At 31.4% G+C, this 12798-nt stretch overlaps 1 protein-coding gene across 7 annotated transcripts in view; it reads right to left on the reverse strand.

Annotated features, from left to right (window-relative positions):
• The window catches only part of LOC111684082, a 30582-nt gene that overhangs the window by 6284 nt on the left and 11500 nt on the right, over nucleotides 1-12798 (reverse strand). For all 7 annotated transcript variants that reach the window (XM_046953039.1, XM_046953037.1, XM_046953038.1 and 4 more), the window contains 3 exons: nucleotides 5894-6441; nucleotides 2365-5308; nucleotides 2143-2296 (listed from right to left, as the gene is read on the reverse strand). In XM_046953039.1, the coding sequence (XP_046808995.1) occupies nucleotides 2143-2296; nucleotides 2365-5308; nucleotides 5894-6441 (3646 nt within the window). The remainder of the gene's footprint in view (nucleotides 1-2142; nucleotides 2297-2364; nucleotides 5309-5893; nucleotides 6442-12798) is intronic.

A 12798-nucleotide genomic window follows, 5' to 3' on the forward strand; every position in this document is an offset into this window, starting at 1 on the left:
AACATTTGTAGAATATATCCTCGTATTCGTAAAGCTATTAATCGTTTATTTTTTATAAAGCCCTTTTTCCATACAAAATTTCTAAATTAAACCGTTTATGAATACGCGGCTAAAAAAATTTCCTTTAACAAAAACATGTCCACTAATATTTTCAAAAGCAATTGAAAAATAAATAAAGGAAAATCATTATAATATGGTAGTAATTTTGCCATTTAAAATATTAATTTTATTTGGATTCTAATGTTCTCTAAAGGAATAATTAGTATATATTTTTTTTTTAACTTTTCTTATACATAGATGTCAAGTGACTCAACCTTTGAAACCAATATCTTTCGATCGTGTGATAACTACTATTTAGTTTATTAGCCAGTCAATGCCGAGAGATACTAGTCTAAGTCGTCTGGCTCAGTAAGTTCTAAGCTCATTGGCATCTGCCAAAAAGCAATTTACAAACTGCTGCCAACGTACCATCCGCTGCAACAACACAGCGTTCCACATCTAGTCATAGAGCTACGCCTCGTTATCTGGATATATCAAATTATAAACCCGCCCAATGTAATCAATTTTTACGTAAAAACGATGCCAAAAGTACACTTAAGTAACTTATAAACAAAGCAACTTAAAAATATATAGTTTTTGTTTTAAATTTTAGTTTTCATTAATTTCATTTTTTTTTATAAAACATGCGTTGTTTTGATAACAAACAATGAGATTTTCTGTTGTTTTGTATGGGGCACCACTGTGAAATTTAAAAGATTCTTGTTTATCTCTTCAAAAAATATCAGTTGTTGTAACCTGTTGAAAATAAACGCATTTTTTATATTTCAGAATTTAAAAAAAATTATGTTGAATTACTTTTGAACTGGGTGTACGACGTGTTCGGCAAAAATGTCGAAATTTCACCCACTGTAACTAAGACAGTTAAGGATAAGCTACTATCTATTGTATAAATATTCGTGCAAATTTCATCCTTATTGGAAGACATCGGTTTCAAAAGTTGGGTCACTTGAAATGAAATACTTAATATAATTTTAGTATATTTCTGTGGTAAACGGGCAAAAGTACATAAGTTGTTTTTTGTACTTTTTAGGAAAACTTTTTAAAGTTTTAAGATAGTAAAAACATTTACAAATTTCGATATTTTTAAATGTTCTGATCCGATATTTATGAAAAATTTTAACAATATAAAGTTGAGTGCGGCAGACAAGTTAAAGTGTTATGAGATAAATTTATTTTTAATTTAATGTAGTATTTGCAGATTTATATCTCGAAGATATCTGCAGTCTTAAGAAAATTTATTTTAACAGGTCAACATACTGACGATATGTTTATATTAAGATTTCTCTAAAAAGGAGCGAAATATTCAATATATATTCTTTTATTTAAATTCAATTAATATAACTTTCCAAAGACATAATCATTTTAATAAATAAGAAGTCTTTAAGAAAATCTCACTATCTGGGTCAAGCTTTTATTTAAAAACTTGTCATTCTACATATTTATAACGATGTAATGAAAAATGTATCTAAATATTGTTGTACAAATATGTAACTATAGCTAATATATTAATTCCACATAATGATTGAAATCACAAATTTTAATTATTTTATAAATAAAATGCTCTTAGTTGTTTTGTGTTTTTCTTAAAATTCATGATTTCATCGTAGATCTAACTAATTACTTAGTTTTACTAATTTTCTATACCTTTCAAAGTTTTAATTAATTAGTTTCCATATTATTATATAAAAATGTTAGACAATTACCTTTTACTGCAGAAACATAAATCAATTTATCCAGTAATATAAATTAATAAATTTTTGTAAACCACATTGAAAGAAATTTTCCCAAATATTGAAAAGATACTTTTGATTTGTGTATCTACTGTAACTACTAATTTCTTTTTATAAAATATATTTGTAAGTATATTTTGTTTATAAACTAATAATTGTTTGCTAGATCGATATTTTTATGTAAGTATTTCTATATAATTAGTCATTATGCCAATTAGATTTCAAAAAGAAAAGTTAGTTTAACCCAAAACCTTTTTTTTAACAATTTTGAAAAATTCCTTAACCTGAGTTTCAAAACAAGAATGTAATAAAACTGAAATCAATTTGTTTTAAACAAAAGTGAAAAACTTACCTCTCAGATGGCATACTAACAACGCCTAATTGCTGAGCCTGTACTACACGTTTGGCCTCCTCCTTTTTGCGTCGATCCTCAGCAGCTGCTTTCATGGGATCGTATTTAGATCTTCGCTTCCACATGGCCATTTCAGCTTCTTTTTGTTTGCTCACTTTTGTTAATGTACAAATAAAAGCGATAAGTTTTAAGTACCTTTTCAGAATTTTATATAATTCTTACCTGAGGCATCTCTTCTTACGGCAGACGAAGCTCTACCACCACCACCCAATGAAGTACCGCTAGTAGTCATAACAGATGTCGCTGAGCGTACTGAACGATTACTGGCCCGTGATGGATCTGCACGCGACAAACCCATAGAGGAACTACTAGGACTGCGTTTCATAATATCATTTGAAGGTTGCTTAAGTGTACTTTTGGCATCGTTTTTACGTAAAAATTGATTACTTTGGGCGGGTTTATATTTCGATATATCCAGATAACGAGGCGTAGCTCTTTGACTAGATGTGGAACGCTGTGTTGTTGTAGTGGATGGTACATTGGCAGCAGTTTGTAAAAGTTGCTTTTTGGCAGATGCCAATGAGCTTGGAACTTGCTGAGCCAGACGACTTAGACTAGTATCTCTCGGCATTGACTGGCGTTGTGATGTGACACTGGACCGGGTCGTAGCACTTTTAACGTTTCTTCTGGGCAATTCGGGTGTGTTAGGACACGCCATAACTCCACCAGCTGTAGCAGCTAAAGCGGTCGATGGCTTTGTAGGCGGAGCTGACTGTGGTTTGCCGGCCACCCTTTGTTTGCTGCGTTCAATACGCATCAATAAAGCTTTATTGTATCTAGTGTTAGATAGGGGCACACTATTCTCAATCTCTGATTGGTCCTGTTGATCATGGTAGTATTCGGGTTCGACATTGTCCTCTGCACCGCTCGAGTAATATTCTTCATCCATGTCATTCTGATCATCTTCGTCGTTTATATAATACTGTAAATTGTCATCGTAATCGCTGTATACATGACCAAAATTATTACTACTCGCTGATTTCTTAATTGCTTGCATCGCTTGTAATTGCTGATGATGTTGTGGGGCCACACTAAGACCATAACTGTGTCGGGCTGCTGGTGGCGTGTAAAGATTTTGAAAGTTTGGACGTCCGGCTCTTTGAGTAGCTGCAACACGTGCAGAAAATGAACTAGATCTTCTCAAAGGTGAAGATTGATCATCTGGAGCTGTAGGAGTAGTGGGTGATTGCACTTGTGGAGGTCCACCACCTTGTAATACTCTTCTATGGGGTGAACCAGAGCCGGCCAAGTTACCGTCAAATGAGTTCTTACGCATTCTCATTTGTCGCAATAAATACTCGCCACTAGTTAACATTTGCAACTGCTGTTCGTTTATGCTGCTGGTCATTAAATTCTGTGCTGCTTGTCTTTGACGTTGGGCATTCAAACTATGCTGTGGGCTACTGTCAACTCCTGTGCCCTCTGGTGAATAAATGATATGTGAGCGTGCTGAATGAGCACGTGGAGAAGCTGAATGCGATGGAGATTTGAGAGAATTCTTACGGGAAAGACTTTGTTGAAGGTTATTTATTGCAGCAGCTGTTTGTTGCAGGTAATCTTCATCATCAGCTGGTAAAATATTTTGTAGGGAGGCTCTTGTACGACTGGCACTGCGTGCTCTGCCAAGTGAATGCAATGGTGAAGGTATCTTTGTAGGGCTCTTAGGAGGCTTCGAATATGAAGTCGATGTAGTAAGAGAAGGATCACTGGCGTAATCACATTCTCCGGAACCATTTCCCGCCAAACGCAATCGTTCTGCTAGTGATCGATTCAATTTCGCATTGAATTGTTTACTGTGAGCACTGTATAGGCTATCGTCTGTCAAGGACTCGTTTCCCGTGTCAGCGCAAGTGTATGACCGTGTCATTAGCATATCCTGATTGGCTTGTCGTACACCTACACTAACATGTCGATCATTCGCCAAACTACGAGCACGGGCATTGCGCGCCCATTCCTGTATCCAATCGTGTTTAGTTTGAGCCGTCTGCAATACGGCAACTTCACTCAGTTTTGAAGTTGGTTGTGGACCAGTTGGAGTTTCCGGTGGTGTTTCTATAAGGTTTCTAGTAGCTGCAAATTTCTGTGAAGCATCTTTCTGGTTTGTAAATACATTCAGCCGATATTCGGCCTTTTGAAGATCCGTAAAGCCACCGGCTAGAGATGCTGGTGTGCCAGAGCTTTTCAATTTTGTTTCATTACTTACATACTCCGAACTATCAATTTGAGATGTTGACAAACCACTATGTCGTGATAGTTTGGGTCGAGCATCTAGTGTTCTTTGTTTGGCCAATACACCACTTGTTGTGACACTTGTAAAACAGCCCAAATCAGGATCAACATCCTCATCATCGGTCGGTTGACTGTGAGAAGATTTCAAAACGTCTTGTTTAATGTCCATTTGTTTTGTGGCATTCATGTTGCGCAACACACGAGATTTAATTTTCTCCAAATAAGCTCCAGCCGATTGATGAGAACCCATTATTAGATCTGATGTTGAATTACTAGTCCGTTGTCGTTGTTCCAAAGCTTCAGCTTCATGATAGTAATTAACTTCTAAGACGTTATTCGAGCGTTTTGATTCAACAGTACCCTGTGTTCTAGGTGTTGGTGTTAAAGCATCCAATTGCTTTGGACGGCTTTTTGTTCTACGCGGATTGTCCACTATGGGTTGTCCGTTTTTATCAATGTTCATGAGATCTTTCTGTTCTTCTGTATAGTTGTCACCATCTAATGTATAAGTTCCCGCTTCGCTGATATCGTCAGCATCAGCATTGAGATGTTTAAAATCGGCCAAAGGAGGTTGAGGGCACATAAAATCCACTTGTTTTAAAGCCAATTGCATGGCTGTAGAACGAGGGGTAAATTGTGTACGATTTGCTACTAAATTTGATGCACCCTTGGGTACTTGTATGGGTGGTGGCTTGTTAGCAGTTTTTGTAGATTTACGCATTGCAGATTGTGATGTATTGGAAGTTGTTGTTGACGCCGTATTGGATTGTGGACTTTGTAAATTGCTTTCGTTTGTACTTGAACGTGGCGACCAGCTGTGACGTTTTGATGCATCACGCACACGTGAGGTGCTACGATCTCGTACACGCAACTTCACCTAAAATGATATAACAAATAAACATTTATTTCCATATTTAGTATTTTCGAATATATATATTACGATATGTACATTGAAACAAACAAATTCGTCATTGTTTTAAAAATATATATTTTATAAAATCTCTTTATGTTTACAGTACAAATACTATGTAGTATTAGTCACATTAAGCTCTAATTTAAATCATCTATGTATATTCAACTTAATTTGTAATTGAAATTGTCTACAAATGGGTTCAACCTGTTTTAGATCTCTATTGCTAAATAAAAAATAATGACTGCATTTAACCAGATTTTAATGGAAATAACAAATAAGCTAAAAATTCAATAAACTAAACAATAAATTAGAAAAAGTATGTATGTAGTAATTTATATTAAAAATTTTAACTTGTGTTAGTTTGCTTATAAGGTTTAGATCATAATCATGAAATATTTAAGTCGAAACGCAATCAAAGAAAAAGTTTAATTTTAACAAAACTTATCATATTGAAAATTATATTCACAAATGTATTACTATATGCTATAAATAACTGAATAACTCGTATAATTAAATTAATTGTTTTATTTTATACATTAAATAAAATACCTTTTGTGTGGCAGAAGTATCAGACTCCAATGAATTGTTATCATTGTGGGCCTGTGAATTACGACCTGTTGATCTCGACGTTAATAGTGCTGACGACTGTGAACTTGTTAGACGTGTAGGTGTCTGTGCTTTCGTTGTCGATGCTGATGAATCATTCTCATTTTCCAGTTTGGACATAGAGGCACCACGTCGATGACGACTTTGAAAACGTTCCATCATACTTTTATATTTGGCAGCCTGGGCAGCAGCATCACATTCCTTATCATTGAAATTGTCTATGGTAAAGGCGCACGACTGTTTCATAGAGTTTGTCATTGTTGTATTACCATTTGAAGATGTTGACTCATCACCATCACCATGATCGTATGAAAAGTGTGCTTCTTTTTCACTATTACTATTGTCTGCGTTTGTGGCTGCCGTTTTAGTCTTTACGCTTGTTGTAGTTGCTTCTTGCCGTGCTGATCCACTACTTAGTTCTTCGTCATCGTTTTTGTTATCTCTACTGCTTGTTATTTCTTTATTAGCGCTTTTACTACCGACATTCATTTCTGCAAAAGAAACAATAAAAATAAACTCGAATATGAGTACAAACAAGAAGAGCAAAAACAAAATGTTATTAAATAAAATGAATGCTATTGTAAAAAATAATATTTATATTGCAACAATAACAAAAATAGCTAAAACAAAACGTACAATTAAGATTTAACAATAAATTATAATTAAAGCCAACTTAAAGTTAACGGTTATTAGGTGAAAACGAAAGAAACAAAAAATAAAACAATAAAAAGAAGACTTTACAGTACGTTGGTTATTTTAAAATGTATAACATTCGTAATAGAAAAATAATAATAATAATAACGCACTTTCATACCATAGCAATGTACAAAAACAGATAGCAAGTATGTACTCGCATAGTAAACAATATTATCAACATACAATTTCTTTTAGTAGTTTAGTCTAAGCTTTTCTTTTTTTAGATAAATCTATCAAATGTTTAATGTATGAATTGGAGGTTTCAAAGTTGGCGTATTTAAAAGGTTTTAAAAGCGGGTTTTTGATTTGAAGTTTAAGATTTAAATTAGTTAATCAAAAATTATTTCTAATATGAATATTGTTAATGAAGTTTTGCCTTTTTGTGAATAACTTTGAGCTTTATAGTATGTGAAAGTATGTGTGAAGCATTTATATCCAAAGCTACGAGGTTATACAAACACCAACAATTTTTTACGCACACATTTGTATAGTCAAAAAGAACATAAAGGTTTTCCAAAAACAGAACTTGCTCCAAAGATCAAAACTTATATTCGTAGATTAATAACACAGGTTAAAAAATTGAAGAATATCGAAAACCAGAAACCAATGTATATTTTTCTAAATGATTGTCAAGTGTTGAATTGAAATCTAGAGTGATTACAACAGTGACAATCACACAATATTAACGAGATATCAATTAACGATACATGCAATTATCACCAGCGAAGTCGTCAACAACACTTTTTACCACCTGGACGAAGGAATTAAACCTAAACCTTGGTATTGTGGTCGATGGAGCCCAAAATCCACCCAAAAATATTGGGGGTCACATTTGGTAGCCTCTTTACTTCCTCAACAAGGTCTTCAAAGCGCTAGCCGGCAGCGTATAGATAAAGAAACCTTGTTGGCTACATATAAAACGATTGGTCGGTCAGTGGTTAATTATGCTGTTCCAGTGTGGTCACCTTCGCTAGTGATACCCAGTTTAGAAACAAAAAGCTGCCCTAAGGACTGTAACGGGAAGCAAGGATCTTCGTATATACGAGGAAAAATATTCACATATGTGCAGAATCCATTGGACCAGTCCTCGTATTCGGCTGCTTTGAACGACATTATAGCGACGACATAAATTAAACGGTTGCAGTATACCGCATGAATTTCGTACTTGGAGGTCGCCCATAGCAGACACGGAAGAAAACCTGCCGCGGAAAACAAGAGCATTTCTGGCACAACTAATATCGGGATGGAGCAACAGGCTCAATGCCTACTGGTCATGTATAGACGTGACGTTCCCAACGAATGTCATGCATGTGGTCAGGGCCCTCATGTCACCCACCACATATTCAAATGCTAAGCCAACCCTACTTCACTCTGTCAAATGGATTTATGGACACATCCAGCTGAAGTAGCCCAATTTTTAGGCCTAAATATTGATGTAGAGCCCACCAATTAGATTATTTTATAGTTTTAGCTGTTACAACAACAACGAGATATCATATTCTAAAGTTTAAAAAATAAAACAGTGACATATATTTATTTATAAACTAGCTATACCCAGTGTGTCCAATAAAAATCCGCCGGCTATTCATTAAATGTCCACACTAATGTCAAAGTTCTTCATGTAAAATTTGAAGATTCTTGCTCTAATATTTTATCAGATATACGAATTTTTCTATTCATATGGGGGGTCCAAGCCTCCCCCATAAGAAAGTCCACCCTTTTTTCTCGAAAATGTTCAAATGAATAATAAAGTTCTTTGTGCAAAATTAAAAGAATCTAGTGCCTTTAGTTTATCAGTTGAACGAAATTTTGTATTCATATGGGAGGTGCTAAGACCCCATTGAAAGTCCTCCCGTTATTCTCTAAAAGTTCATGTAAAATTTGAAGATTCCAGCTCTAATAGTTTTTCACATATAAGAATTTTTGTATTTAATTCATAAGAGGGCTCCAAGCGATAGATTTTCTCTTACATTTTTTTATTGTTTAGAGTAATAACTTAGTAAAACTTCAGGGTTGTAATCCCTTCGAAAATAGATATGTTTCCACTCATCTATCGCCTTTAACTATATTCTTTTTACTTTCTTTCTTGATGTAGTGTTTTGCTTCTCTGTCTTTCTAACTTTACTCTTTGAAGGAAATCAATGGTCTGCGTATGGATATGCACCTTTTTATGGCGCAACTTGAGTAAAGGATATGATGTTTAGAAAGTAGAGTAATTCAGTATAATATTCCAAACTTTAGATATAATAAAAAATATAAACGAAAATATTTTTGTTAATTTTTTTACATTTTTTCTAAATCTTTTCAAATAAATTTTAGTTAAAATATATTATTGATTCTAAATAGTCGATAAGCTAGTAATTGATACAATTAATGGATAAAGTGAAAGTGGCAGACATACATTTGCAGTTTAAAATAGAAAATAAAAGAAAGAGAAGTTGTTAAATATAATGGTTAAGCTACTATTCGTCTTCGTCATTCAATTATGATAATTAATATTAGTAGCAATTATAGACAGGGTTTTTGCATTTGTTTTTTATCATTAACAGATTTCTAACTCATTAGTGCGTAAAATATTTCTAAAATTTACAATAATTAATGACAATTTAATATAACTGTGTAAGATATTTAAAATCTTAAGTCAGAAAAAATTTTTATTTTGGTAATAATAACGATTTCTAAAATTGTGAGTTGTATAGACTAGACAAATTAAAAGAAACTATTTACTAAAAAAGAAGTGTAAAATTAATGAAATTTTAAAATATATAACAAAACTATAGCATTTCTATATTTCTTAAAATGAGAGTTATTAATAGTTTGATACAGAAAAGTAGACAATTTGGTGCTGATGTTACGAATAAAATTATTCACTTTTAGAAGGTGATAGCATTGTACGCATCATGTTAATTTATGTATTATTGTCTTTGTATAAAATAGATTCTAAGTTAATATTGTTTAATATTTTGATATAAGGTAAACAACAAATATACCAAAATTGCAAACATTTGCAACTGGTATTTATTGTAATTAAATGATGACATATCGAAACAACTAATTATGAAAACAATTTTTTATTTCATGAAAAGTAACAAATACAAATACTAAATAGAAATAGCAATTAACCTACATGTACATGGCAAAAAATATCTTGTACATACTAATTTGTAAATAAATATGTATGTATATTATTTCCACTTCCTGTCACTGTCACAATGAAAACAAAATATTTTTACCTTTTATTTGCCAAATAAATTGGGTCACACTTGGTCAAAAACAAAATGAAACTAACTTAATGAAAAGCATAACATACCAAACATTATTTTCAACTATAAACAAATAAGCAAATATTCATAACTAACATTACAATCATAAACTCATATGTATATGTAGTATGTTTGAAAATTGTCGTTGGAATCACATTGAATAAAAGTTTTTTGAATTTAAAACAATGTATGCAATGGCTATCAGCTAATTAGCCAAGCTTACGATATTATGTATTTAAATGTTATTGCAATATCCCGGGGAAAAGAAGTGCTACCAATAATTCTAGCGGGGACTATGAACAGGTGATGTCAAATGTATCCTCGGCCTGTACTTGAGACGATTTGGCAATTGTTTGAACCAGAGTATATACTAACTAGAGTATTCAAACGATTAATCGTCGTTCGGTTAATCGATTAATTTTTGATGATTAATCGTTCGAATAAATGAAAATTGTCAAATTTCAAATAACGAATAAACCGAATAATTTCTATAAAATAACCGATTAAGAAAAACTCACTATTTAGCAGTAAAATTACTACGTATTTTCTAGAAAATTTAATATTTTTATAATAAATTTTCTTCTTTTCTTAATTTCTTAATCAATTTTCTATAATAAAGAAAATTTGTTTTATGATTTTTGAAAAGAAATCATGGAAATAATTATGTTGCTTTTATTTTTACAACCAGTTTTTTGGGAACATTGTTGTGTTCTTAAGTATTTCTAATAAGTTTTCAGCAACAGTTATAGTTGAACTAGTGTTTAATGAAAATCTTAAAAACAGTAATGTCTTTAGAAAGAAAAGCATTTCACATAAACAGGAATAATTTCTAGTATTTGATAAAAAATTAAACAAAGAATTGAAGTGAAAGAAGTGAAAATAATATTTCTTTTATAAACCGTGCAAAAGTTATTTTCAAACATAAAAAAATCTATGCGTACAGGAAACTGTGGACCATTAGTATTTACTCTGTATACTTAGTTTTTCACAATCAGCTCTTATGCTCCTGTAAAAGAACGTTTAAGACATCCAATTTCAAAAGATGGAATTCCAAATTATATATTAAAAAGTTGGTATTAATTACAAATGAAGTTGAGTTCCTCTGCTTCGAAATAATATAATTTATTTCAAATCGTCAAGATCTTCAAGAAAGAATTAGAAATCTTAAAGAAAATTTGTCACAAAAAAGTAGTTTAAAGTTTTTGAGTCGCAATGAAAGCTTTTTAAATTTAATTTCTTTTTCGTTTTTTTTTTTTCTCTAAGTGAGTCCCAGCTTTGAAATCCTTTTATAAGGACATCAAAATCGGAGTACGCAATTCTTTATACATATAAGTGGAATCTATTTTCACATGCTTATCAACTTTTCCATGTGTGAATGCTTTTTTCAAAGTTGTTAGAGGGTATATGAAAAAAATTATTGTTAAAATCAATAATAACATTTAGTTTCCTTTTATTCGAATAACCGAATAATTTTTAATTATCCGATTATTAACCGGCTAACGTAAAACCTCAAATAATTATTTGTCGAATAAACCGAATAATACAAAAACCCGAATAATTGAATAGCTATATAAGATTGTTCTACCAACTTTTTCCTTGAAAAGCAGATATGATGTAAATTATATATTTACATTCCCCTTTCAGCTATTCTAATAAAACCGAATATAACTCTAAACAGTTTAATATATTACTAGCATACCCTGGGTGCTTCGCTACCCTAACTTAAATTAAATACATTCAAAATTTTGTTTACTTTTATAGAAAATTAAAATTTATTAAACGTTTTTTTAATATTTCAGTTTTATATGTTCAATATCAAGTGATTAAATTCGCATTCAGTAAGAAGCTTGTATTTTTAGTTTCATTCATTTAGCTTCCACATTATAGAAAATTTTGAAAGTAATATTTGAAAAAGTACCATAAAATACCTCTAATAGATCATTATTTAATAAAAATTTTATGTTTCTGTGTTCAATATAATGATAAACAATCGTTCTTACAACGGCATTTTTTACAATTTTTTCACAAACTCACTTTAAAAAAAGTATTTACCGATTACACCTTATCAGATACGTAGACTCGTAAACTTAGTCAAGTTGATTTGTTTTATTTCTCACATGTAGTAAGTATTTTTAATCATAAAGAGTATACATGTCTATTTTGTTTTGACGAAAATTATTTATAATAAATATATCAAAACGCACACTCGTATAGTCTCGACAGTGCGAATGTTAAAATAATCTTGTTTGTAATTGTAAAATTTCTTTATTTTATATTTTTTCTTAAATTAAAAAAATTCAACTTTAAGATAAAAACATGTTACTTTTTTGCTATTTTATAAAACAAAGTATAGATTGAAGTCTCACTTATTTCATATTTTTATAACCAATTAATTCCCCAATATAAAATATCAATCATCGATCTGTTCAACAACCTTTTTCTATGTCGTTTCAAGTTTTTTTTTAAAGTAAACGAATGCAAATTAAATGATCAAGTATGTACACAAAATTAAATTAAATTAAATTAAATTTACTATTATAGCGAATGTTATGAATGAGTACTTCAGTCATGGTACTTTTCATGTTTACATTTGTTTTATTTCATTAATGTGTTGTTTCCATATGACATGTGAGTAGTCTGAGTTAAAATTTTACTTGTATTTTGTTTTTGTTACAATAACAAAATACAAGTAAAATTTGTACTCAAACTACTCGTTCGGTATCTAAAAACAGCACATAAGTTTATCATTTTAATTAATTAATTTTTTTTAACAAACTGAGTTTTCTCAAGGTAGAACGTTATTTTCTTAAATATTTTTTGACCGACAATGTATGCTGTCGTCTAAAGTAATATAATAATCAGTGACATTTCTCAACATGCATACATACA

Source organism: Lucilia cuprina, chromosome 5, assembly GCF_022045245.1.
Source record: "Lucilia cuprina isolate Lc7/37 chromosome 5, ASM2204524v1, whole genome shotgun sequence".
NCBI lineage: Eukaryota > Metazoa > Arthropoda > Insecta > Diptera > Calliphoridae > Lucilia > Lucilia cuprina.